This window comes from Calypte anna, chromosome 7 (genome assembly GCF_003957555.1).
Source record: "Calypte anna isolate BGI_N300 chromosome 7, bCalAnn1_v1.p, whole genome shotgun sequence".
NCBI lineage: Eukaryota > Metazoa > Chordata > Aves > Apodiformes > Trochilidae > Calypte > Calypte anna.
The window spans coordinates 29120360-29148350 of record NC_044253.1 but is presented as its reverse complement, the minus strand read 5'-3'; the positions used below and the strand labels follow the sequence as shown (position 1 = coordinate 29148350).

General features: G+C 48.8%; 1 protein-coding gene across 1 annotated transcript; it reads left to right on the top strand.

The window, feature by feature from the left end:
• Positions 1-27852, top strand: COL6A2 (collagen type VI alpha 2 chain). The gene is made up of 28 exons (XM_008504888.2): positions 1-308; positions 4792-4926; positions 5509-6107; positions 6769-6789; positions 7448-7513; positions 8608-8661; positions 8808-8852; positions 9018-9044; positions 9264-9290; positions 9393-9437; positions 10491-10544; positions 10998-11060; positions 11316-11378; positions 12200-12289; positions 12935-12997; positions 13346-13408; positions 13549-13611; positions 14132-14194; positions 14587-14637; positions 15005-15040; positions 15416-15478; positions 15700-15762; positions 16518-16553; positions 16788-16833; positions 17441-17593; positions 17842-18294; positions 18589-18627; positions 26309-27852. Exons 2-28 carry the CDS (start codon positions 4821-4823, stop codon positions 26914-26916), a joined length of 3060 nt encoding a protein of 1019 aa, XP_008503110.2. The 5' UTR covers positions 1-308; positions 4792-4820; the 3' UTR covers positions 26917-27852.
• Positions 27853-27991: the final 139 nt, after the last annotated feature.

The following is a 27991-nucleotide window of genomic DNA, read 5'->3' as shown; positions in this document are numbered from 1 at the left end:
AGAGGTGTTCGTAGACCCACAGTGACTCTCCGTGGATGCCTAAAGCTACTACAGAGGAGGTCCTGCCTGATTTGGGAGGAGGAGAAACACAGAAAGCAGGTCCAGCCTGCCAGGGACCAGAGGGACTGGGCTGGGGACGCCTCTGCTGCTCCCACCAGCTCCTCCTCACGCCCCAGCACCCAGAACCCGGCAGCTCAACCCTTCCCGCGGAGATGCCGGAGCCTTCTTGATATCAGCGAGTCCATAAAGTCGTTTTCTTGTCATTTCTGAGGCTTTTCAGAGGAAAATTTGGATGCTCCGTTTTCCAGGTAGGCAGAATTTTCCTCTCCGGCATTGGTGCGGCTTTCCCCGGAGGGTTCTCCAGCTGGGGGGGTCCAGGAGCCAAGGTCCGGAGTTCCAGGATGCTCCCCCCCTCCTGCTGCCGCTCCCGGGCTCTACAGCAAGCTGCTCGCTTCAGGCACAACGTGTTTACACGGTACCTGCTTTAAGACAGGATCTGTTTTCCCATTGCTTTCACGTTTTGGCCACTTCGAGTATTTTTCCACTAAGTTTTTTTATTCCAGGTGGGGTTAGGGTGAGTCGAGGACTCTCACCTGCCAGGGCCAGAGGTCTAGAAAATTCCTTCGGTGAGGCGGGGGGATGGGACCTGTTGAACCAAATTCTTCCCTGAGGCAACCAAGTTGACCATCTCCACTGGAGCTGGTGGCCACAGCAGCAGCAAGCTCAGCTCTGCTGCATGATCCCTCTTTGTTTTGGGGGATTTCAGAAGATAAGGGTTAGAGGAGATACCTGTCATTCATGTCTCCTAGTTTCAAGCTTTTTTGGGGGTAACAAGAACGTTCAGCACCTTGTGCTTGCCTCTCGGGGGTCTGCTGTGTTTTGGGGGGATGGAGGTTGCATGGATGCTGAACACAGAAGTTTCTGACTGCCAGAGCTGAAGCTCCGGGAGCTGCAGCGTTGCCCAGGAACAGGAGAGGTCCGGACGGAGCTGCTCCCCCCACAGCTTTCCTATGGCCTGGACTTTCCCTGCCTGAAGTCCTGGGAGAGCTGGAGAAGAGCTGGGCTCAGGGCAGATCTGGGGAAACCTTCCCTCCAGGAGGTGTCCCCAGGGACAGAGGACAGTGACAAACGCTGAAATTCCCTCTGCATGCCAAGAATTTTTATAAATTTGGGGACAGTTTGCTCAGCTATAGTAGGCGTTGTGGTATTGAAGGAGAAATACACAGTATGCTAGAAAACCCCCAAAAAAATATCAGTGTGAGACCATGGCTCTTCCTTGCCAGGCACAGGAGGTGACCTTTCTACTGTATTCAAAACAAATTGGTCTGATAATGAGTTGTGGAAGCACAAATAACACAGCTGTAATTTGCATATTTGAAAGAGAAGGTTGGGGTTGTTCATCCTGGAGAAGAGAAGGCTTCAGGGATGCTTCATAGCAGCCTTCCAGTGCCTGAAGTGGCTATAGGAGAGCTGGAGAGGGACCTTGTATGAGAGCATGAAGTCACTGGGCAAGGGCAGCATGGTTTTAAGCTGAAAAAGGGGAGATTTAAATGAGATCTTAGGAAGAAATTCTTTGCTGTGAGACTGGTCAAACACTGGCCCAGGTTGCCCAGAGGAGTTGTGGCTGCCCAACCCTTGGAAGTGTTCAAGGCCAGGTTGGATGGGGCTTGGAGCAACCTGGTCTGGTGGGAGGTGTCTCAGGGGTTGGGACTAGATGACCTCTAACGTCCCTTCCAACAAAAGCTACTGTCTGATTGTATGAAGTCTTTAGTTTGACATAATATTACATTTAGTGTTGTTGCTTGGGATTGAAATAGGTACTCACAAGCGGAGAACTCAGGTTCTCCTGCAAGATCATTGTTTCTGAGGGACTCTGTGTAGATAACCCCATGTACTTTTGCAGTTATGTGGTTAACAGCCAGGTCATGTGGGAGCAGCAGACAGAACCATGCGTTTTTCTGCTGAGCACCTGGGGCATTAGGTAGTAGCAGAGCTCTACATGTAGGGAGGATGGTGCAAGATCATGCCCTCAAAATGTGTCCAGTGGACCTAAAACCACTGCTCAAGATTCCCTGTTGTTTTTTTCTTTGTGAGCATCTCACAGGGAAAGAAATCCATCACTCACAGTATAAATGCTGAGGGAAGGAAATTTCAAGGGAAATCTTTGTAAGGCCTTGTGAGCCCTACAATATCCTGGTCCTGTTCTTGCAGAGAGAAGAAGGTGAAGGAAGAACAGGATGGACAAACCCAAGTATCCAAATGTAATGAGTCAGTTCCCAGTTTGTTCTTTCCATTAGTTTTCTGGACTGTTTGTGTTCAAAAATTGTCTTCAACATGCAGAAATGGGTTAGTCTGAAATATAAACTTTTGTGGGTGAAATCTGGGGTTTCCATTTCAGTATTTCATCTGAGGAATACAAAATAGGCACTGTTGCCCCAGCCTTGGAGACCCCTTAGATAGGGAGAGGGATCTCCAACAGCCTTCCCACTATGTGTCCCCTTACTGATAACACCAGGTGGGATGGTGGAAAAGCAGATTAAAGTAGCTTCAGGCACTGAGATCCCTCTGAGAGACACAGAGTGCTTGCAAAAGAGTGGAATAGAGAAGACTGTGCAACAGGACCATAAAGAAGTGATGTGTGGCTTGTGTTTTTGGTTGTCACCTTTCTACTTTGCAGCTGTGCCAGTGTAGAGGCAAAGGCCATGGTGCCTCCTTGCTCCACAGGCAGAGTCCTGTGCCAGAGCTGGCCCTGGCCACAGCAGCCCTTCACCCACACATGCAGCAGGGAGGAGGTGGTTAAACTCAGGACACAGTGATCTGTGAGTCAGACACTTGGCCAGAGCCTGCGCTGCTCCCAGCTTCTCCGAAAGCCTCCAGCCTCCTCAGCCATCTCTAAGGACTGGCTCCAAAATGGTGATGCTGTCTGAAGGCACCAAGCTGTTGTGTCCTACAGGAGATCAGGACCTCCTATAGCTGTTCTTTGTGGATGGCAAATAAGATGAAGAAATAGCCTTTAATAAGGCCACAGGGAGAAAGAGTTATTTTAAGTAAAATACCCTTTGAGTAAATATGAGCCTGCTCCTGTTCTTTGCATCACAGTGAAAATTGAGCCACACTTACCCATGCAGGGACTTCACAAGACTACAGTCAAGTCTCTTTGCAAAGAGCTGTGCAGCCTCCTTTAGTTGGAGAGGGAGGAAAAGGACCCATGAACTACTTGGTAGGAACATCTGAGTGCTGACCTGGAGACATATGAGAGGCCCTTAAAGGCAGAGGGCTGTACTGAGCCACGTCTGTGAAGCACCTCGAGTTGGTGTTCCTGAACCTTTTTGATCTCTGTACAACTTGTCCCCTTCCCCCAGGAGATCTCCAAAGAGCGTGAGAGCTTCTCCTTCCCTGTCTAAAATTCAGCCTGAGCACTGGCTCTTGCAGGCTTCTCAGCATATGCACAAACCTTTGTAAGGAGGAAAGCTGTCACTGAGCCAAACTGGCCTTCCTAGAACAAACCAGTTGCAGAAGCCTGTTATGCACAGCACCCTGCACTGGAAACTGGAACAGGATATGTCCCACCAGGGAATAGCTGGTCACCACATGGAGAATGCTCAAGTGAGATGCATGGGGAGCTGAGCTGTCTGTATTCCTCGTGTAATGCTGTTTCTTGTGCAGCTGAGGCACCAGCTCCTCTGCATTGCTATAACTTGCCCTTCCCCTGCACTGCCAATACAACCAACTGCACTCCATGTCCATTCCAGCCTTGGACTCTTTCAAGAACTACCCCCCAAAAAAAGAATTCTGTTCAGGAAAGAAGCTCTCTTTCTGTAGTGGACTTAGGCTTTCTTTTCTTAACAGATATCTCATGTGTCCCTGTTTGGTTTCTGTTGCATGGGCCACCAAGCAGCAAAGTATCAGTGCTACTATTTGGGTTGTGTTGAGCTGACCACCAAGAAAAGTGTCTATGCTACAATTTGGTCTGTGTGCCACTGAGGAGCCATCCAGGTTGGTGGTGTTATCAAGCACTGCCTCTTCCTCTGTCTTCTTTGCTGTTGATAAGAGCCACTTGGGTTTTGTCTGTGGATATTGTTCCATAGCCTGGGTTCCTCTGCATAGACATTGTCAAGAACTTTTCAGAATAGATCTCTAATTTTTCCACTACACAAAATATAGTTCTCCTACACAAAATACACTCCCACGTGCAGCTGGACCTCAGGGACCCAGTGATGGGTTGAATGCTAAAGATGTTTCTTTAAGTGCTTGTTTATTCATGCCTTCACTCCATGGGCCATGTGGGCTTCAAAGCAGTCCTATTAGGCAAGGGGTTTCCTATCTCTATTGTGTGTGCAGGCATCACCACACCCACAGGGTGAGCCAGAGGTGGAAAGGCTAAAGGTCTGGCCAAAGAAGCAAAGAGAGGGACACAGATGGTTATGTGGGTCAGAGGTGATGGAGTCAATATGGGCATAAAGCAGCCAGACACACCTGGAGAGAAAGCATGAAATCAGAACATCCTGATGCATTGTGCATAGCTCCACAACCTGACCCCTTTCTTCAGACTGAAAGAGAAATTAAAGCAATTTTAATTCATTCATCCATGCTCTAACAAAGGAAATATTTCAATGGCTTAGCTCTCAAGTCAATATAAAAATCTACATTAGTGAGTGATGCAGTGATGTGTCATGGTGATGGAGAGGTCACAGACAGGGTGTAAAAGGAGCACTGGATGGTTTTGTGTCTACCCAGCAGAGTTAAGAGGTTGTATATCGTGCTTAACTTGTAATTTGTGTTTTCCCACAGGTATTAAAGTAACCAAATAAACTCCTAAGATGTTCCGAGAAGCCTTTTTTTCCACGCTTTTTTGGGTGGCTCTAGTTCCTCTCCATGCTCAGTTTGATGGGGATTCTGGAGAAGTCAGTCCTACCTCCTGTGCAGGTATTAACCAGATAATTTGGGTGTCTCTTCTTTGTAGGAAGTAGTTTGTCTGAGAGTAATGGTCATGCTCAGTTGTAGAGCCTGATAGCAAGGAATTCACAGTCTTACATCTGTCCTGGCCCTTCACCCTCCTGAGCAGTGTCCTGGGGGAACAATCTGTCTGTAGGGAACGATGTCTTCCACCAAACTCCCATTTCTGGGTTTATATTGGAGGGCAAAGTGGTAGAAGTTGAAGAGATGAGGTCTGCCAGTGGTTACTTCTCTCATCCAATGTCAGAAAATGGATGTCCCACCAAATTTCATCTTGTATTTGCCAAAAAAATGGCAAGATTTTCAAGACTGATTCAGTACTGAGCAGATTTTGAGGATTTTGAAGTCCTGGACTGGAGAGTTATCTGACTCTAACACAGAGGTTACCCCCAGATCTGGGTGGGACTTGTGCTTTTTCCAGTGTTGCATTTGGGTCTGATCTTTCTGCAAATGTTTCTAAGTCAGAGAGAAAGCAGTGGCCTGGCTGACAGGGCATTCATTTAGTGGTGCACGAAGTTCTCTGACATTCTCTGACTGATTGTCTCCATACAGAAAAGAAGAACTGCCCCATCAACGTGTACTTCATCATTGACACCTCAGAGAGCGTGGCTCTGCAGACTGTGCCTATCCAGAGCCTCGTGGATCAGATCAAGCGGTTCATCCCCATCTTCATTGATAAACTGGAGGCTGAGCTCTACCAGAACCAAGTCTACATCACTTGGCAGTTTGGTGGCCTTCATTACTCAGACGTAGTAGAAATTTACAGCCCTTTAACAAGCAGCAAGGACATTTACCTACCCAGACTGTCCGCAATCAACTACCTTGGCCGGGGCACCTTCACGGATTGCGCCATCTCCAACATGACTGAGCAGATCCAGACCCAGATGGCCTCAGGAGTGAACTTTGCCATAGTCATCACCGATGGACACGTCACCGGCAGCCCCTGTGGGGGGATGAAGATGCAGGCAGAGAGGGCGAGAGATGTGGGGATCAAGCTCTTTGCAGTGGCCCCCAGTGAGAAGGTTTACGAGCAGGGCCTGAGGGAGATCGCCAACCTCCCACATGAGCTGTACCGCAACAACTACGCCATCACGCCGCCGAACAGCCTGGACATCGACGTGAACACCATCGAGAGGATAATCCAGGCTATGGTACGGATTGCTGCCTGAGGTACAGGGAGTGGAAGGGGGGAAACAAGAGAAGCAGAGCAGGCAGAGGGGAGGATGCTTTCTAAGCAGCCTCATGGTGGGTTTTTGCGGGACTCTAGAGAGCGCCTCTGTCAGGGAAAAGGCCCCTTTTTGGTTTTCTTCCTGCTTCATAGCCTTTCAGCACTTATGGGCCAAATGGAGTCCTGTGCCTCTCTGATTTCCCTTGTTTCTTGGTGCTTGACGTGGTTTAGTTGGCATGGGGATGTTGGGTTTATGGTTGGATTGAATGATCTTAGAGGTCTTCTCCAACTTTTATGATTCTAGGACCAGGACTCCTTGGTTGTGCCTATGTTCCTAGCATGTCTGGGAAGGCTGCTACCCTAGTCCTGGCTCTTGTTGAAATCCAGACCCATACTCCATTCTGGTCTCCTATCCTGGGGAGCTTGGAAGAGTGTGCAGCACTGAGATATGCTCACTATCAGCATGGTTTTTGAGACTGCCCTTGTGAGGCACCATTGATCAAGGACTGAGAACATATTTAAAGCCACAGGACCTTTACCACCTCCTCTGCTTTACCCTCACGCACACCTCCAGTGGTGTGATGTTTTTCTCTCAGGACCGACCACCTTAACTGATTCTGTTCATCCTCTTTTCTCCTTTGCAGAAACATGAAGCCTATGGAGAGGTGAGTGTGCAGCAACTTTATGCCTTCTCACCAAGACCCATATTTGAGTAGCCTCACATAAAGCATATCAGCACTTACCTCAAAGTAGCAGGGCAGATTTCACAGGGAGCTGTGTGGGATGGGTTCTTGCTTCCCATCTCTGGATAAGTGCAGAGCCAAGGAACCTGTCTGTCCCCTCACCTGCTAGTCAAAATGGCACCCTGGACTTGTAATGAATTCTGTCTGTCTGAAAAGACTCATTTCATCACTTTAGAGGTATGTTTTATAGGTGCTGCTCATGCTGACAGCTCTTGACCTGCTGGTATCACTTGCAGAGGGTTTGCTGTACACAGGAGAAGTGCTCTGAAAGGCACTCACCTCCTCTGATAGCCCCAGAAGAGCAAGCCTACCCCCTCACCCCCCCCTCACCTGAGGCTTAGCAGCCTTGTTCTTCCAGAGTAAAGTCTCAACAAAAGTGCTTGCTAAACCTTTCTGATTTTCATTTATGGGCAGCATTTTCCTGCATGCTTCTTGCCGCTTCAACCCTACCCCAGCTGGACTCAGGGTAGCTTTTAGCACCATGGTGGCAGAGAAGAGGTGTACGAAGAGCCACAACACAGAGCCCAGCTTCAGGTGCAGCATCATGGTTACACCTCTGAGTTAACTTGGTGTATTTCAGTGCTACAAGATGAGCTGCCTGGAGATCGCAGGTCCGCCGGGCCCCAAAGGATACCGAGGACAAAAGGTAAGTTACCCTAACCCATGGGAAGAGAATCCCTAGATTCCACCTCAGCTGCAGCAGCCTTCACAATACCAGGGTGGAAAATAACTCCCCAGCATCTGACTTGGCCCTGGGAAACCTCTGTGCTGCAGTGAAGGGAGCGTACAGCCAGAACCCTTGTTGTCCCAAAAACTAGTGGGCTCTTTTACCCGGAGTGCATGCCAATAGCACAGAGAGTCCAGTTACTGTTTAATTCCTTCTTCTCCATTGGGTGTGGGGCTGGGTGGGAATCCCAAAAAGCTAGCCTACCTACCACTGAGAAGTTACAATATTTATAATAATCATAATCGGTTTATTAACGTATGAAATACCTACAATTTTTATTGGTAATCACTCTTTGATACTTGTATGCATTTGGTTAAAATTTTCTCTATATTGATTTAAAGAGACAGTACATTTTAATTCTCCTGCTCAGATTCAGTGGGTGGGGGTCTTCCAGCAGAGACAGGTACCTTGAATTCTGGAGGTGTGGTTTTCATATTATAATCAGAAAATTCACTCCAGGGACACTGGCAGAGCTAAACAGTTCCACGTGGTTCATTGGGCTGATTGCCCAGCTAAATTCAAAGTTCCTGTTTCTAATGTCTAATTGTTCCCTTATCTTATTGTATATAGCCTTAAATGAATTCCTCTTAAGCAGCCAAGCAATAAACTAGCAATTACTTATTTAAACCTATATAATTTCAACTTAATCCTTTAAAGATATCTCTCTCACTAATGTCTCACTAATGTCCATGCCAAGGCTGAGGCACTGGCAGCAGTGCAGAGTGGCAGCCGAGTGTTGGCAGTGGCAGCCACCATCAGCACCTTCAGCACCTGAGGACAACAGGAGCAAGTCAGTGGTTGTCCCCTACTCTCCCACCCTCAAGAGAAGAGCTCTCAGTAGGGCAGGGTGTCCCACTCCCCATACACACTTTCCTCAGAATAAAGCAGGTCCTATTCTGCCAGCACATTGCCCCAAGCTCTGTCAGAGCAGCGATGCTCCCAGAAATGTCTATTTCCTCACAGTCAGCACCAAGCCCTGACTTACATTATTTATTTTTTTTTTCTTTCCTTAGGGTGCAAAGGGGAACATGGGTGAGCCAGGCTCTCCTGGGCTGAAGGGACGACAGGTGAGTTGTGCAACATCCCTTTCCCCCTTGCCAGAGCCAGCAGTGCTGCCCCTGCCTTAGCTGGGCCACATCTCTGCTGCACTTGAGCTGGCACTCAGGCTAAATGGAACAAACCCAAGCTAACTTTCTGTGTCTTCTTCCTTTAGGGTGACCCTGGTATTGAAGGTCCAATTGGATACCCTGGTCCTAAGGTAAGGATCCCACACCTGGTGACTGAGGTCTTGGCATTCGTTAATTTTTGGTGAGGCAGAGGGACCTGCCTGTTTCCCACCCAAGACCCCCCGTATGCCTCTGCCTCTCTTCCTGCTGACCCACAGGCACTAACACAGCATTTTTCTTCTTCTCTTTTGGTCTAGGGTGTCCCAGGGCTGAAAGGAGAGAAGGTGAGAAAGAAGAGATCAAATGGCATGTCTGGGCACTTGGGCACGGGAAGAGGAGTGATGTGTAAATGTGGACATGGGGAGGGACTTCCGGGGGCATCCCAAAGCCTGTCTTCTCCTCCAGGCATTGCTTCTGGCCTTGTGAAGTGGTGCTGGTATTAGATGTAGATGGATGGGAGGGCTGCAGGCAGGCTGGCTGACTCTGTCCTCTTCTTCCTCCAGGGCGAGATTGGATCCGATGGGCGGAGGGTAAGAAAGGACCTTTTCTAACCCCCTGTTGTCCCAGCTACCAGCTCTTGAGTGTGTGTTAACAGATTACCCATCCCTCCCTTTTTTCCCCCTTGATCCCAGGGTGCTGCTGGTCTGGCAGGCAGGAACGGCACCGATGGACAGAAGGTAACACCCCTGGGGAGCACCCTGTAATGTCACTGCTATCGTTCCCTTTGTTCGACCACCTCTGTTTCCACGGGTGACTTTGTTTCTCCCACCCCACATATGAGCTTTTTGTTCTAACTGAGGTTTCTCAGAGTTTATTTGCACATTGTTCTGTGTAGAGATAGATGGGTGAGCTGGCTGGGGATGAATTAATCCAGGCCACTCTGCAACCTCTCTGCAGGAATTAGATGTGACAGGGCTGGATCATCTGGGTGGAGATTTCTCATCTTCTGAAGTGCTACTGACCCCTGCAGGTCTTGTACAGAAAGTTGGGCAGAAATTAGGGTTTCAAAGCACTTCATCACAGATTCTGAAAATTCATTTTTGAGCTACTGCTTGTTCTTAATATTCAAGCCCTAAAGCCCAGTAGCTTGTAATAAAGTCCTTTAAATCCTCAATCTCCTCTGTGGTGAGTGCAGAAGGCCACAACCTCCCTTAGGTCCACATGCCATCCACATGGTTCTTTGGACTGTTTACCCAACTCAATTCAAAGCTCCTGTTTATAATATCTAACTGTTCCCTCATCTTATTGTATGTACTCTTAAATTAATTCCTAAGCAGTCAAGCAGTGAACTGTCAATTACTTATTTAAATATATATTATTTCAACTAAATCTTTTAAAGATTTCTACATCACTTTCTCATATATGCAGCCCAAGCACATCTGTGAGATACCAGTTCTTCTTCCTGCTCCTCCATTTTCCCTCTGAAGGTCCCAAACACTGAAGTCCTTCAGTTCCCACCACTCTGTAGTTGGGATAAGCTGTCTAAGCAATGTTGTCACTCTCTCCTGGTATCCCTAAGGTAGTGTTGTTCCTGGGAGGCAGAGTTTCTCTGACGTGAGATACACAATAGAGCGACCAGCACAAGGGTGGGCAGGAGTGACTGTCAAATCCAACCTCAAGGGATGTGTCCAACACATGAACACATCACATGGGGAGCAAGTGAGCTTCTCTATTTTCCCTTCAGATACCTACAGCTTCTCTGTTTTCTTCTTTTGATGTTATTTCTCTAGGGCAAGCTGGGGAGAATTGGGCCACCGGGCTGCAAGGGAGACCCTGGTGACAAGGTAGGAATGCTTTACTCTTTCATTAGGCACATCAGATGTATCTTCCCAATTTTAGCTGTTGAATGAGTTGCACATGCAGACAGATATGGCCAACAAGAAGTGACTGGCCCATTTTCAAACCAGTTGCATTATTTTATCCCAGTCATGGTATTCCTGGAATGGGGACCACAGCCTGAATTTTTTGTGTCCTCTTTCCATGGCAAGGAAGATGGGATCCCCCAGTGTCCCTCTCATCTACATAAAATCATAGAATTATTTTGGTTGGAAAAGATCTTTAAGATCAAATTCTACCATTAAAGGGAGGAGGATCTCTTCCTTTCATCAACACTACAAACAAGCAAAAACTATTTCAGTCTCTAGAGAAACTTTCTAAAGCAGTTGACTTACTCTGTAGGGAAAGTACATCTTGCTGCCAGAGCAAAACATGTGGTTCTTTGTCCTGTCCCTCTCTAGGGCCCTGATGGCTACCCAGGAGATGCAGGAGAGCAAGGTGAAAGAGGAGATGAAGGCATAAAGGTACAAGTGCCCTGAACAGCAAGCAGACAGTGTGAGCAGAGGCCAGCAGTGGGGACAGCTGAACACTGTTGACCATATTTACTCTTCTATCTTTTGTTACTCATGAAGACCAAGGCTCTGGCCTCTGGATCCCATCACTAGACACAGGACCCAAGAGAGAGCCTTGCTGGCCCTTTTCCTTGGACTCCTCATGGTGCACATCAGAGCAGCATGCTGATGGCACAGGCAATGACCATTGCTCTCTGTCTCTTTCAGGGAGATCCCGGCCGGCCTGGGCGCAGCGGACCCCCGGGACCTCCAGGAGAAAAAGGAAGCCCGGTGAGTTCAGGCAGGATTCAGATATCTCCATTGTCATACTCTGAGTCTGCTTCAGGTGGTATGGAGTTGTGGCAACCAGAGCTGAGGCAGTGGCAGCAAAAAGATTGCTTGCCAAGGCATCCTGGTGATTCCATAGACTTCCCTACCAGCAGGGAGAAAGCACGAGCCCCTGGGAGGTTGGGTGAGGTCTCCTACCACGTGTACCCCCAGCAGTACAGTCAGTAGCATCCTGTGGGCAACAGGGAAGGGGACTGTGCAACATCCCTGCAGCTGCCCAGAGCAAAATGAGAAAGGGTCTGGAGCATTTTTCCAGAGCACAGAAAAGCAGGCAAAATAGACTCAGGAGAGTTTCCCTTTCCAGCCAATCCATTGCACTCCATCTTTCCTTCGTTTCTCATCTACCCCTGACTAGAAAGGACCTTTATGGCTGTGGTTTCTCCTGCCACGATCTCATGACTTCTCAGCATTTTTAGCTGTTCCAGTGTTTGTAAGCAGTTTTTATTCATGTAAGTAAACTTTAACTATTAATGGCCAAAGGGATTGCTATGCCAGTGGCCAGTTACTTCAGACACACTGGAGGAAGCTGGAATAGCCCTTCAAGTTTGGGCAGGGCTGGGCAGATGTTGTAAGGACGAGTTGAGAAGCCTTTGCACTGACTGATGGAGGAAAAGTGACCTAGCACCAAAGCTGGAGCACATACCTTTGATAATTCTCATACATATGTCTGCTCAGGGCTAGACTGTTTGACACTGGACAAGAGGGGTATGTGTGTGCACCTTGACCTCTCTTCCAACCTGTTGTATTTCTTTTTGTTCTCCAAGGGGCTTCCAGGCAACTCTGGAGCTCAAGGGCCTGCTGGAATTAAGGGAAGGAGAGGTGAAGCAGGATCTCCTGGACCCAAAGGAGAACCTGTAAGTATCTGAAGAGCTCTCTAGACAGGAGGCACACCATGGGAATCTGATACAGTTTCATAGATTAGCTCTGAGAAAATGCCCCATTTAGCCTGCCTGTCCTGCCTTCCACATCCAAAAAGATATATGGATGCTGTCTTGTCTCCCCTATCTTCATAGAACAGTACTTCCATAATCCTAGCTTGATGTTAACTATTTCACCTTAGAGAAGACTCCTATATTCCCATATTATCACAAATGCCCCTGTGGCTGCCCAGAAACCCTTTGCCTGTACTCTGTCATATTCCCCAAACCTCTGTCTTCTCACAGGATCTCACAAAGTTGAGATCTGGTAGCTGTTATGGTAGCATCAAAATGAAGCTTAAGTAAAGCTGAATCTTTAACCCTGAGAGAACAAACCAAGTGTTTGTGGTCACTGTGGTGACCACCCTGAAAGAATAGTCTGGCTGTGGCTTCCCAAAAGCAACATCCTCCAAGCAGTGCCAGTGTGGGCATCCCTGCTACCCTGCTGACAGGCACATGCTCACTATGGGGACAAGGAGATGTCTCCTGGGCCAGGATGGAGAAGGCAGGACAGCCAGGTATCACTTTCCAGGTAGCATTCATCTTTGCATCCCATTTATGTGGCTTTCTGTGTCTGCCAAGGGTCGACGTGGAGATCCAGGGACAAAAGGCAGCAAAGGTACTCCTGGAACCAAAGGAGAAAGGGTGAGTAAAGAAACTGCACAGAACATTGCAGATGAGTCCAAGATGCACAGGACTGTTGTGGGTGATGAGCTGCTGCCCAGCCATGAAGTGTCCTTCCCATTGGGCTCTGCAGATGGGTGTGCTCAGACTGTGCCAGCAGGTTTAGCTTCCTCTGCCAGGGCTTGATCCATAGGGGATTAAGGATAACAAAACTTGAATCTAGGAGGCACATTCAGAGGACACACTGCCCTGAGACTGTGTTTCAAACACCAGATTTGAGAATAGCTTCATGCCTCTGAGGAGCACTAAGATGCACACAGACAGCATTGGAGACATCCTGGACCAAGAATATCTTTCTTTTCCTCACAGGGAGATCCTGGTCCAGAGGGTCCTCGTGGCCTGCCTGGTGAGGTTGGAAGCAAAGGAGCAAGGGTAAGCACTAAGCATTGGTGAGTGATAGCCAGGAGGGTAGAAGAGCCATCCAGAGCAGCTCTTTCAGTTTTTCTTCCCATCTGTGCCTGCCACATCTGTACCTGCTGCCACACATTCTTGTGTCTTGCTTTACTCTGCAGGGAGACCAAGGAATTCCAGGACCACGGGGCCCTCCAGGTGCTGTGGGAGAGCCAGGAAGGATAGTAAGTCATCCCAGGGCATCCGTGTGACTGTGTCTTCCCTCAGTGGTGAGAATTTGCCCTGCTGACCTAAGCAGGCTGCACTGTCCCTCCCAAGGGCCACCCGCTTGACCTTTTCTGAGGAAGGCTCAAAAATTAGCCCAGTAGCCTCTAATTAGCCCTCCTTGGGTCAAGGAGAAATCGTAGGACCCAGGAGTCTCTGCTTCTCTTAGGTGTTCCCATGACAACATGGAAGGGACAACCACCCAGCAGGTCACAGGGCAAGGAAAGAGGGGGATCCCCATGCACCCATTTGTCTTGCCTATGTGGTTAGTTCAGCACCCAACTGTGGCAGCAGTGCCATGAAATCCATGTGGCTTCACGGGAACACATGTCACTGTCACAATAACCTCACAGGGAAGGGATGTGGTTTCTCAGCATCCTCTCAAGAGCTGGTTTCTCCAGCATGGTCCCTCTGCATGGCTGGGGAGCTCCAGGGAACATCCTCACCCCCTTCCTCTGCTCTTCCCAACACTATCTGCAGGGATCACGTGGGGACCCTGGTGACTTGGGCCCAAGAGGTGATGCTGGACCACCAGGACCTAAGGTAAAGTACCTGAACACAGCTCTGCATTTGAAAAGATACTTTGATGTGCTTTTTAATTGTTATTTTTTTAAAAGGCAGTTTCAACTGCAGAAACTTGTGTGCCTCAGGAACAGAATGGTTCAAACCCTAGGGGATCAGGAGTAGAGATGTAGGTGTTGGTCTGGACACCTTCAGGGGTGTCCCCAGGGGTTCAGGGGTTTCCCCAGCACCCTCTAAAGTCTTGCTCTTCACAGCCATCCTCAATGCTTCAGGGCCAGCTGCAGAAGCCACTGCTCCTGGTGGCATCTCTCCCCCAAGAGGCAATGAAAACAGCTCTGATTCTCATTGACATCACCAGGTCAGAAGAGGCAGGTTTGGTTTCTCATGGGCCCTTTCTTTTTTTTCTACCACAGGGTGACAGAGGCAGACCTGGCTTTAGCTACCCTGGACCCAGAGGACCTCAGGTAAGTGTGTCTCATCCAGCACAGACATAGAAGCACCCTGAGGAAGCCCAATTCAGTGGAGGATGCTGTTGGAGCTAAGCAGCCTGGGAGAACAGGGAAGGAAGAAGAAAACTTATCAGTCACAAAAAAATTAATTTAATTAAACCTTGCTTGAAACATTGCAACCAAACATGGCAGGAGCTCTATCAGCCTCGTGGCAGAGGTGCTGGGGACCTCAAGGGTGGTGATGGGGAGGTGGCTGCAACCCACCACCCCAACCATCAGCCTGAAGCTACACCTGCAGCTCAGCTTTGGGACTTTCATTGCAGATTTCAGTCCAGGGCTTGTTCCACTGTGGTTCTGACCTCTCCCTCCTCTCCTTTTTCAGGGTGACAAGGGTGAGAAAGGGCTGCCAGGGCCCAAGGTGGGTGTGTTTGTCTCCATCACCTGTTTCTGGGCTGACTGCAATGCCTGAGTAGCTGTTGCCTGACCCTTCAGCTGCATGGCCGAGGAACCTGTCCTCAGCCAACAGCTGTCCTGGCTTTTCCCTGGGGCTGCCTATCTGGGTGTAGCTCCAAACCCATCTCCTTTGAAAACCATCTGAAATATGTTTTGCAAAACTTCTTTATTCTTACTTAATGCCTATGTAAACACTGTTTATTTGCTGGACTGCTGGTTTGGAGGGTGCTTTCCCCAGCCAGGCCAGGCATGTGATTTTGACTGGCTCATAGCAGTGCTGCCTCTGCCTGAGCACATCCAGATGTTCTCTGTCACATCTGTTTCTCCTTCCTTCGAGCAGGGAGGAAGAGGTGAACTTGGACCCAAAGGAGTGCAAGGCACCAAAGGACAGAAGGGGGAACCAGTAAGTGAACATCCCATGGGGATCTGAGGGGGTGTCCCTACCAGCTCTTCCAGGCTTGCTGGGGATGGCACTGCCTACTCTCCTGCCCCTCCCTTCGTCCCCAGGCTCATCTGTGGCAGGATGGTGACAAATCTTAGTGAGGCTCTGCCTGATAAGGGGGTCTGGACAATCCCTCAGCACCTTGCTAGGGAAACCTGACCCTCTTTTTGCTTCTTCTCCAGGGTGATCCTGGCCCAGGAGGTGAGCCGGGACCCCGTGGTCCAACTGGTGAAGCAGGCCTTGAGGTAAGGTCCCATCTTATTTTATCTGAGCCAATGCTGCAGCTCCTTCTCCTCCTCACTTCTCCTTGATGTTCTAAAGCCTGGAAGACCCCAGTGGGTCCCCATTCAGAAGGGCTTGCTGGAGGAGACACCAGCTACCAGACATATCTGCTGGCTCCCAGCAAGGCTTTCCTACCCTTTCCCATGGCAGTCCTCAGCAAAAAACCCCATCTTTTTCATGGCTCTTACCTCTAGTTCCAAAAAAGGGAACTCATAGACCCATTGGAGGGAGTCCAGGGGAGGCCATGGAGAGGCTCAGCGTGCTGGACCACCTCTGCTATGGAGACAGGCTGAGGGAGATGAGGTTGTTCAGCCTGGAGAAGAGAAGGCTCCAGGGAGACCTTAGAGCATCTTCCATTTCCTGAAGGAGTTAGAGGAAAGCTGAGGAGGGACTTTTAACAAGGGCATGGAGTAATGGGATGAGGTAATGGCTTCAAGCTGAAAGAGGGGAGATTGAGGTGAGACATTAGGAAGAAATTCTTACTTGTGAGGGTAGTGAGATGGTGTCCCAGGTTGCTCAGAGAAGCTGTGGCTGTTACCTCCCTGGAAGAGTTCCAGGCCAGGCTGTATGGGACTTGGAGCAAGCTGGTCTAGTGGGAGGTGTCCCTGCCCATGACAGGGGAGTTGGAACTGAATGATCTTTATGGTTCCTTCCAACTCAAATCTTTTGATAGTTCTATGAGAAAACTGTACCTGAAATCCCTGTTTTCTCCTTACAGGGGACCCCTGGCCCACCAGGAGATCCTGGCCTGACTGTAAGTAATCCTGTTCTGCAGCCCCCCAGGCCTCTTCCTCCTGGGGCAACCCTGGATTTGCTGTGCTCAGTCTAAGAAGGGAACAGGACATCAGGTTCTGCAGCTGCCTGGCAGAGCTGGCCTGTAGCTTTCCACGGGAGATGAGGAAAGAAAGGAGGGAGGCGTCTGGGTGGGAAGGAGAGAGATGCTGTATAAGGGGAGGGAGGCATTCACCCTGCATCTCTTTTCCTGCAGGACTGTGATGTGATGACCTACGTGCGAGAGACCTGTGGATGCTGTGGTGAGTAGACCATCACCTCTCCCCAGGGCAGGGACCAACCACTGGAGGAATGGGGAAAAGGGGTTACCTGAGGCTGCCTCCTTCTTCAGGAGCTCCCTCAGCTCTTCCTGAGCTGCCCTTTGCACCAACAGAGTTGTCTTTTTATTGCCTTATATGTCTCTGCACCCTATAGAGAAGACTCCATGGGAAGTCCATCCCTGCTCACCCCACTCCCAGCCCACCAGCGAGAGTGGTCATACTATAAGGGCAGCCTGGATTTAATGGTTGACTGGAAGGCCTCTCCAACCAAAACAACTCTGTGATTCCATGGTTTACCTCACAAAATTGAGCTCTGCCATGGCAGAAGCAGTGAGCTGTAATACAGGGTTGCATGGTCCAGATGATAGGCTAGAGAGCATCTCACAGCAAGATTGAAACCTTTCTTTTGATAGATGTTGACAGAAAGATCCGTGTACATTCTCTCTATGATTTCAGCTGTGGGCAGCACCAAAATCCCTATGGATTCTTGGTGTTATGCTAGCTCCGCTTTCCCATGGATGGTGTTTTCTGCCCTGTGAGCTCTTGTTCCCACCATTGCTGACCTCTTTCCTCCTGTCCCTCTCCCTAGATTGTGAGAAGCGCTGCGGTGCCTTGGACATCATGTTCGTCATAGACAGCTCAGAGAGTATTGGCTACACCAACTTCACCCTGGAGAAAAATTTTGTTGTCAATGTGGTCAGCCGGCTGGGCTCCATTGCCAAGGATCCCAAGTCACAGACAGGTCTGGACTGTGTGGGGACAGAGTAGGGCATGGGGAAAAGGGTCTCAGAACCCTCCAGCTTCTATGTTTGTCTGTAGCTGCCCTGGGCTGCCATCCACCCATCCAGCATCTCCCCAGCAGTTTCTGCTTTTCCCCTTTCCCAGCTTTGTAGGCCAATCCAGCAGCTTTTTGCTGACATAGAAGTTTGCTGGCTTTCTCCACTTTTCACTGAAGACACGAAGCCGTGTAACGTGACGCTTCCTTGGCAGGTGCCCGTGTTGGGGTGGTGCAGTACAGCCACGAGGGGACCTTCGAAGCCATCAAGCTCGACGACGAGCGCATTGATTCACTGTCCAGCTTCAAGGAAGCAGTGAAGCGCCTGGAGTGGATTGCTGGAGGCACCTGGACACCATCTGCCCTCCAGTTTGCCTACAATAAGCTCATCAAGGAAAGCAGGCGAAAGCAAGCCCAAGTGTTTGCTGTGGTGATCACGGATGGGCGCTATGACCCGCGGGATGATGACAAGAACCTCGGGGCTCTTTGTGGTAGAGATGTGGTCGTCAACACCATTGGCATTGGAGACATGTTTGATCAGCCAGAACAGAGTGAGACTCTGGTCTCCATTGCTTGCAATGAACCACAGCGAGTCCAGAAGATGAGGCTCTTCTCAGACTTGGTGGCAGAGGAATTTATTGACAAGATGGAGGATGTGCTCTGCCCAGGTCTGTGCCTGTTTTTGCACAGGAGTTGACTAATGCTGGAGTTTGGGATGGAGGGTATATATGGTACACTACAGTGGCTGCAGACACTGTGTCTCAGCAGGTTGGCCAATAGCCCATAAGTAGGGTAATTCATGGTGAGGTTAACCTTAGGTAGCCCTGGATAAACAGCCCTGCCTCAGATACAGGCCAGTCTTTTGGAGCAGTCCTTTAGAGTCCTTTCCTCTTTTAAGAGACCTCACCCTGACACCCTGACTGTGCAAGCCACTCATTTTTCCATGTTTCTTTTCCTTTCAGATCCACAGATCGTCTGCCCAGAGCTGCCCTGCCAGACAGGTAAACATCACAAATAGCTTTAAGTCATCTGCACAAAGTGGTGGTAGGTCCAGGGGAGAGTTGCACAAAGCTCAAGAGAGGGTAGGGGGTGTGTGAAATTGCATTCATGCCATGTGGATGGCAGGGGTTTGGGAAACAGCATTATTTTACATGAGGAGAGGCTCCAGGGTTTCATATCCTTCTCTTTTCCTGTCACCCTGAGTTCTCTGTGCAGGTAGTAATAGTGTCCCATATTGGTGCACCACCATGTCTGAGCCCTGGTATTTCTCCCTGTCCCAGCTCCTGGGAGCCACTGGGTTTTGCCTCCAAACCCAGACTCTAGATTCATTTTTCACTTCTTGTACCATGCGATGCACCAAGTCAAACTCCCCTTGCAGAATTCAACCCTCGATGTGACCTTTGAGATGCAGAGCCCAGCCTGCAGCACTAGGTGGGATGCTCCTTGGGAGTGATGAGGGCAGAGCAGGAGGCTTGGCACCCTTTGTAAGATGGCACCATAGTGAACCCAAAGCTTTGGCTTCTCTAACGCTGGCTGTGTTGAATTAACAATTAACCAGGATGCCAGATTAAAGGGAAAAGGCTGTAAGGGTTCTCCAGTATAAAGGAGATGGCTGCTGGTCACTGGAGGTAGTTTCATTTTATCACATTTTGCCCATTGAGGGGCAGACCTGTGACATGAACCCTAGATATACACAAAGGTTGTAGGGAACCAAGTTTTGCCAGTTCTGGCAAATTTTTATCTGTTCTCTCACCATGAGTATGATTATGTGGGAGTTTCCAGCATCAGCTCAGTTTTATACAGAATCTCAACTTTGATTTTCAAAGAAGTCCCTTTACTTCCATGTAAAGCAGAGGAAAACTGGTTCCAGGACATGCAGATATCTGAAGACAGAGAAGACATAACCAATCCCACCTAAAATCTCACAGCAATATTCTGAGTATTTTCACCTGGCCATGCAGGGAGCACAATGTCCAACCATGGTGCTGAGCTATCCACAAAGGCTCCTCTGCAGCGTCCTCTGGAGACCTTTGTCCTGCAGAGCTGTGCACAAAGAGTTGACTTCTCCATGCCACACTGATGACTGCACAGGTGTCTTCAAAGGTTTTGGTTGTTGCAGCCTCCCTGTTTCTGAAGAACAACTACAGGAGAGAGACTGACCCAAGCAGTGGCATACTTGTTCTCCTAAGCTTGGTCCTTCAAAGCCAGGTGAAGCTGGCAATCTTCCCTCTGGGTGCACTTGGGTGTTTCTGTTCCTGATGCCAGGTGAGAACAGTTTGCTGGTACCTGACAGTCCTGGGGATCAGAACAGAAATTATTGGAGGAGGTTCTGAAGCATGTCCAGCAAGGGGCAATGAAGCAAGTGAATGACCTAGAACACAAGTCTTATGAGGACCAGTTGAAAGAAATGGGGTTGTTCAGCCTGGATAAAAGGAGGCAGATGAGAGACCTTCTCAGTCTCTTCAACTACCTGAAAGGAAATCGGAGCAAGGGGCAGCTGGTCTCTTCTCCCAAGTAGCAAGTGATAGAACAAGAGAAAATGGCCTCAAGTTGTGCCAGGAAAGGTTTAAATTGGATAATAAGAACGATTTCTTCACCAAAGGGGTTATCAAGAGCAGTGGCAGAGTCACCATCCCTGGAGGAACTTAAAAGATGTGTGGATGTGATGCTGAGGGACATGGTTTAGTAGTGGGCTTGGCAGTGTGCTAGGTCAACATTTTGAATTCATCTTAAAGGTCTTTTCCAACCAAAATTGTTCTAAAAAATGGGCTCCTTCTTGGGTGATTCTTTCAAGACATGCCACAAGCAGGCCAGGTAAAGTGTAGGTTCTACACTCACACTCTCCAGAGGAGTTGGGTTGTGGAGTGATGTGTCCAAGGAGGTGTGAGCCTTCTGTGAAAGTTCCAGTGTGCTCATATTAACATGGGCAGAAAGTTGTCTTGGCATGCAAGGATCTGTGCTAGGCCTGGTAGAACAAATTTTAAGCGCTGTTCAGGGATTCAGTGGCCCTTTGAGCAAGGCACAATCCATCTGCTGCACTAGGTGACCCATGTTGCTTTGCTGTCATCATGTAGAAGGGTTTACAATTATCACATTTGTGACCATTGCAAGGTAACATGCTGGCTAGGATGTGACCTAAGGCTTGTGACAGAGCCTGGAGCGTGTGTGCCCATTGCTCAGCTTCCTCAGGTTCTCCAAGAATATCTCAAAAGCTGGTGCCAATTCACATGCAAACCCTTTGGATGGAGACAATGCCCTTTTCAGGGTACATGAATGAGCTTTCTGCACACCCAACATGTGGGTCCAGGTGTGGGCAGACCAGACATGTTCAAGTCAGGAGCAGCTACCCCCAGCCCTGTGGATGTCAGACTTGCAGTCCTACTGCTTTAGGAGCAGGTTAGTTCTCACACCAGGTACCCCAGCTCCACCCAAGCACTGTCAGCAGAGCACAGAGAGGGACAGGCATTTTATACACCCCAGCTTCCTTCCTGCTGCCTTGCAGGACCAGGCATGTCACCACTTCTGGTTCACACCTGCAGCTGAAGTTCTGCTGCCACAGTGCTTTGCCTAAGGAAATCCAGGTTTTCTCGTTTTCAGGGCAGAGTCTGTGCTGTCCATCTATCATTGCAGTGTTGGCAGGATACTGGGGTTTAAATGCTGTGCAAACCTGAACTGACTGCTTGCTTCAATAGAAACTGCATGATGCTCTAATCCATGCAAAAGGCTTTGCTTTGAGCTTGGGGATGTCATCTGAATTAAAATTCAGCATAACCAGGTGGAGACAGAGGTTCTCAAGGTCCTGCCTAGCCCAGGCACCACATAGGAGCATTGTAAAGCATAGGGCAGTGACTCAAGCCAAAATATGGAGGGCTGAGTTGATATAATGCTGTCCCTCTGGCTGTGCAGCATCTCGTGTATAGCTTCCACATAGCACTGTTCAGAGCTGCACAATGGCTGAGGTCCATAGGCAGGGAGAAGCTGGACCCTGTGATGCTCCTCCTGAGTACTGCTCTTGCTCCATCATGCCTGTGATGAATGAGTGGGTAGGACCTGGGCAGGTGAGATTTCAGGTCATTTTCTGAGGTCTCTGGGTTGCTGTGTGATTGATTTTGGCATGAATTCCACAATTCATCAGACATAAAAGTGGTAGAAAGGTTTAAAATCTGGCTTTGCTCTTTACTTCTCTGTCCCTCAGTCTTCTCTGGTGCAGTGCCCATAGGAAGCCAGGTAGCATTCAGAGGCAAAGCCATTGCTAGCAAGCCCTGAAAATATTCTTTTGACGCTCACTTGCAGATGACAGGAACCCTGGGAACGTAAACCCACTTATTTTTCGCCCTATGGAAGAGGGAGTCAACATAGATTTCCCAAGCACCATACATTCCATCGCCCAGTTCCTAAACTCCACGCGGGAAACCCAAGACCCCAGCACGTACACCCAGCTGGTGGCCACTTTGGCCTTTACCGCCGAAAAAGCCAAGTTTGCCACTGGAAATGAGCGGCAAGAGTGGATGGACTTGTTCATTGACACCTTCAAAATGGTGCACAGCGAGATTGTGGGGGACCCAGAAACCGTAATAGGGATTTGCTGATGTCTCCATTAGAGAACACATGATGTAGGTGGAGGCAGAGGTTGAGGGGAGGTGGCAATTGTCTTTCCTTGAGTGCCTGTTTGGCAGAGGGGACAGGTACATTGGTGGATGCTTTTAGTCTAGGAGAAGCATAGGCAGTGGAACTGCTTGGTTGCACTCAGACAGGGATGTGACACAAGGGACAGTCCTTTCTGGCTTGGCTGGCTATTGAGCATGGTGGCTTTCTTCAGTGATTTCAAGAGATGCTCTTGTTTCTGCCCACTGCTTTTCTGCAGAGGACCTGCCTTGCTTCAGTCTCTGAGCCAGACGTGCTGCTCCCCTTCAGCCATCCCATGCTGCAACCCTCTCCAGCAAGGTGACTGGTCCCAGCCACCAGACACAGGCAAACCTCAGGCTCCACCACAGAGACCAATGCCATGCAGGTGTCTGGGCCAGAGCCAGCTCCTGGTTTGCAGGGACATTAACCATGCTGTGCTTTTCCCATGCCTTCACATGCATATAATTGCTGACTGCTTCTGCAGCCCCTCCTGCATCCTCTCGCTGTGCTGCCATGGGGGGGTCCCTCCAGGTTCTCTCTGTGGCAAGGCTGGCAAAGCAAGGTGCATCTCCCCTCACTCCAGTCAGCGTCTCTGTGCAAACACTTAGTGGGATAATGAGGGAAAGGAGCAAAGCAGTAGGGAGAGGAGGCAGCATTGCTTTCCATCGACTACCAAAACCTGGGGAGTGCTTCTCTCAGAAGCTGTGTGAGTTCTCTCTGCCTTTTTGTCTCTGTTTCTTCCATCTTATTTAGTGACATGTACCTGCTCATATGCAGGTAGAGGACTAGGCAGTCCAAAGCAAAAATCCATGCAGTCAAATTTCTGTCAGGAGTTATATGAGCTATGTAAAAGCCAGTAAAGGTAGCGCAGCACAGCCCCTTCAGTCCACATCCAGTGGTTCAGAGAGACTACAAACCCTCTGCTCAGCACTGTGGGTGCATGCATGTAGACAAGGAGTGATATTTCTATGAGCTTAGCTGCCCCTGGTTTTCACCAAAGGTCAGGCAGGTGACAGCCATTCCTGCCTCCAGAATCACTACTGCCCTCCCAAGCTGTAAGAAAAGAAAATGGCATTTTGTGTGCAGACACAAGTGTACAAGTGTTTGCTGCCAGCAAGTGAATATAGTGAATGTTGCAGCCTCTCTAACTGACTTGGTATTATTCCAATAAAGTATACTGAGCAAATGTCATATTTAATGGGCAGAAGGGAGATGTATGGTCTTCAAATTATGGTTGGGATACAGTGTTCCCAGGTGTGCAAAGGGGAGTCAGTTGCCAAAATCAGGCACAGGAACTGGGATGAGGAACATTTAGAATTTCTTGTGGTGCTTTCAGTGTCTGGGGCTTTCCAGTCTAGGCTCAAAGCCAGTTGGCAATGGGCATGCAGGGCAGATGTTTGAACCACTCAGGACACAAGTAGGTCAGACACACGCCACAGATGTTGGTCTTTCTCCCAGGGTTTCATCACTTTTTGCTCCCTGTCTGTGGGGTCAGGGAGCTCAGCAAAAGCCACTGCCGGTTATGATGGAGGGAAAATTCAGAGAGCTTTAAATGGTTGCTCAGAGTTTTAGGTGAAGGCAAAAGCATCTGGCTGTGTCTGAATCCTCACGCTAAAGTCTGGTCATAATCTACATATTCCAGGTAGTTTGTGAAAAGCCAAGCTCCCCACTCTGAGTTGATTTTTACCCTGCAAGCAGAAAGTGACCTATCCTGCTGACTTGCAAGCAAGGAGACTGAACTCGAAGCAGCTGCTTCAGCTGTGATATTACAGGAACAACCCAAAAAAACCTTTGATCTGGTGGGAATATCTCAGGGCTGGGACATCTTACTGAGCAAGGTGAGGATTCGGAGAGACATCAGCAAAGGGGTGTTAGACATCATCACACAGCTCTTCATTTAATTTCTTTTGCAAATATTTTCTAGCAAAGCAGAGAAACATTGTAAAAGAAGGTCTTACCTCTCAAAAACCTGCTGCTCATTATGGAAAAAGAAGAAAGAAAAAAAGGAGAAAATGTCTTTTTGGCTGAGAAATATTTGTGTTGGCACTTGTTTCTTCAGAAGCTCTTGGGCAAAGAAAGGACACTGATCAGAGGTTGGGGAAAGGACACGGGACGGGTTGTGGCAGGGGAATGCCTCAGAAAGGGCTGGGAGGTCAGTCCCCATCTCTCTTCCTTTCCACTGTCAACACTGTATAACAACAGAGGAAATACAAGTTCCCCAGGTTTTAGAAGAAGCAGGAACATAATGTGTATGGGTGGGATCCCCTTTCACATGCAGGTAACTAGATGGGTGGTTAATGGCAGGAGAATCTCTGGTGTTTCTGCTCTATCTGCTTTGCTGTTAGGTGTCCTCAGCTGCATTCTAGCACATGTATGCAGTGCAGTGAGCTGCACAAGAATGGCTGATGCTCCAATTAAGAGCATTATGTGAGGATTTTAGTCGGCCTAATTCATGGTGGTGCACCTGAGAGGTTGTCTCAGAGGACCAGAATCTTGTTCCTTGCAGCAGGAAGGGGCGCTTGTGTCCTAAGCCTTCCAGCAATGGAAATAAGGTGGAACTGAACAGACTTTGGACTGCTTGGGTCCTTGCACAGGCCGTGTCTTCCTGCCTTTCCTCTTCCACAACTGCACAGAGCAGGTGAGGATCAGGAGTGCAGGGGCTACCAAGGCAAAGTATCCTTGTGGGAGCAGCACCTGCATACCAGGAACTGCAGCATCCAGGTACCTTTAGACACCATGTCTCAAGGGAGGTTGGGCAGAGGTGAGTATGTACCTTTATTGCTTTAAAGGAATGGAGTATCACAGCTGAATTTCAAAATGCAATAATCCAGAAGTTTAGGGGGGGAAGAGCATCGCTTGGAGATCAGTTTCTGCTGCAGCTGGAACGGACATTGCAAAACCTGTTGTTTGCAGAAAGACAATGTACAGTAAGCACCATTCAAGTCACAACATCATTGTAGATATGTGTTATAGTGTGGGCTAAATGTCAGGGGAGGTGATGCAGAAACAACCACGGAGTTTTGGGATGTCCGAGTTAAGTTAAACCCGAAGTACCAGCAGAAGTTCCTGCATCAAGTTTGACTGTTTTGTCATGGATGGATGTGGTGCCAATTGGTCCATGAGCTCAACAACATGCACCAACAGAGCTTCTTCCACACTGCTTTCAGCAGAGAAGGGAACCTGAAAGAGGAAGAAGAAAATTCAACAGTGCAGTAGTAGAAGCATTTCTGAGAGAGGCCATGTGCGCAGACCACCAAGTGCAATACACACAGCTTCTGCAAAGGAAGGAAATAATGTTGTCCAGCTAACAGCTGTCTCCAAAGGTTGCTATTTTTCTTCTCCCCTTTTTTTGGAGTTCTTTCACCGTTGTGATATTCATATGCCCACATGCCCTTTTGGTAGTCAGGCGCTGCTCTGAGGGACTGAAGAATGATGTTCCCCTGTGTTTCATGCAAGTATTGGTCTGTTAGATATTGCAAAATCATCTTTACTCCCTACAGGTGTGTCAAAAAGGAGAATCTTGTTTTTCAACCCTGTGACCCAACCTTTATAAGCTCTTCAGGAGTCAGTGACTGCTGAATAAGATAATCTGGGTGAAAGACATGAAAACATCTTTCATCCTACAAATCTTTGTGGGAAGATTAACTCTGAAAGTAAACCTCTCTCTAGAAGTAACTTAGAGGTTTGCAGACACTGCCTGCCATTAGTCTCTGAATATTCCTGGTACAGATTCTGACATTTCTGTAAAAAGGTGGATGGAGTTCCAAGAATGAAATGTGCAGACCTGTCTAATCTCATGGATGCTTGTGGAAGTCTGTCCTAGGCCCCAAAATTAACATTCATTAAGACGGTGCCCAAGAGATCAGGGAATTAGATGTAAAGCTCCTGCATTACTGAGGGAATTAGATGTAAAGCTCCTGCATTACTAGCTGTAAAGGTAGGCTTTAGCAGCAAAGATGCACAGAAGTGACTCCAGACTAAACAGCCCAAGGCAAGCCCCAACCTTATCTTGTAGGCTTTCTTATGCTTCCAACTCTTGTCTTCTTTCTCCTGTAGAGCTTGCAGTGGCCCAGTGCACACAGCGCCCTGTTGATGTTGTCTTCTTGCTTGATGGCTCTGAAAGGATTGGGGAGCAGAACTTCCAGCGGGCCCACCACTTCGTGGAGGAGGTGGCCAGACAGCTCACGCTGGCCAGGAGCAACAACGACAACATGAACGCCCGGCTTGCTCTGCTGCAGTATGGCAGTGAGAGGGACCAGGTCGTGGTCTTCCCACTGACCCACAATCTGACGGAGATCTCCAACTCCCTGGCACAGATCAAGTACCTGGACTCATCCTCCAACATCGGGTCAGCCATCATACACGCCATCAACAACATAGTGCTCAGCCCAGGAAACGGGCAGCGACTCGCCCGCCGCAACGCTGAGCTCTCCTTCGTCTTTATCACCGATGGCATCACGGGGAGCAAGAACCTCGAGGAGGCTGTCAACTCCATGAAGAAGCAAGATGTCACGCCCACGGTAGTGGCTCTCGGCAGTGATGTAGACATGGATGTCCTGCTAAAGCTTGGCCTCGGGGACCGGGCAGCCATCTTCCGGGAGAAGGACTATGACAGCCTCTTCCAGCCCAGCTTCTTTGACAGGTTCATTAGGTGGATATGTTAAATGAAGGGAGTGCACGTTCCTCTTCTCACCAGTGCACACACCCCTGATATTGCCTGTTTCATTTTCTCCCCTCTGTCAGGTTGCTAGCAACTCTGAGCTGGCCCAGAACAGCTGCCCTCTGGGTTCTCCTTTCTAGCCAAAATCCAGAGCTCTTTTTTTTTTTTTTTTTTTTTCATGATGAAAAATCATGTATCTTACATTTATGGTGCTAATTAAAACCAGGATGGAAGCACAGGATACAGAGCCATAAGATGTACTTCTATAAAGCTTTATGCACATGAAACCAGGCCTTGCATATGTACTGTAATCCAAGAAGGGCTTGTCAGAGAAGAGAGAAACCTTTCCAGGGTAGAAGGAAAAATGATCATCTCTGTCTTTCAAAACTCTCAATACCCTTCAGCATCCCATGAGGAGCTTTACAGTTGCGACCTCCCCCATTCTTCAGCAAACCCTTTTCCAGATTATCTCATCTTTTTTGTTCTTTCTGACACATCACATGTGCCAGTGATTTGTTTTCTTTTTGCATGGCCCTTGGTGGCTTGCTCCCCTTTCCCAGATGCAGTGGGGTGGTGAGAGGTTTTGCTGCCTTCTGTAGTTGTCTGTAGATGCTCCTTTCGGGGCTCTATCTATCCTAAATTTCATCTTTGAGATCTTTATTTTTCTGTGGGCCATATCTCCCCCACATGCCTTCTGCCATTTTGACCTTCTGCAGAGGTTCATTTATTACTGCACCTGAACTCAGAGCTGAGAGGGGCAGCATGCCTCCCAGCATCTCCCAAAATACTGGGCAGCCTCTAGAGCTGCCTCCCTGTCATCCCAATGTGCTCAAAGCAACCGTGGTGCCTTCTTTCCACTGATATCTGCTGAGAAATGCCCTGATTTGAACCTGAATTGTACTGTCCACAAAAATAAACTCATACACTCTTTTCACCCTAACCTGAAAAAGTCTTTTTTATGACCAGCTGCTTCTCCTGAGTCCAGGTAAGTTTGTATTCTGGTTCTCCTTGGAAATTCTGGAGCACAAGGCTAGGGGTCCCCCATCACAATGGTAATGAGGTCAGTCCTGAGGACCTGA

Coding starts and splice junctions, on each gene's coding strand:
- COL6A2 (XM_008504888.2), top strand. CDS start 4,821: ATGTTCCGAGAAGCCTTTTTTTCCACGCTTTTTTGGGTGGCTCTAGTT. Junction 6,790..7,447: donor AACATGAAGCCTATGGAGAG/GTGAGTGTGCAG, acceptor GGTGTATTTCAG/TGCTACAAGATGAGCTGCCT. Junction 16,554..16,787: donor CAGGAGATCCTGGCCTGACT/GTAAGTAATCCT, acceptor CTTTTCCTGCAG/GACTGTGATGTGATGACCTA.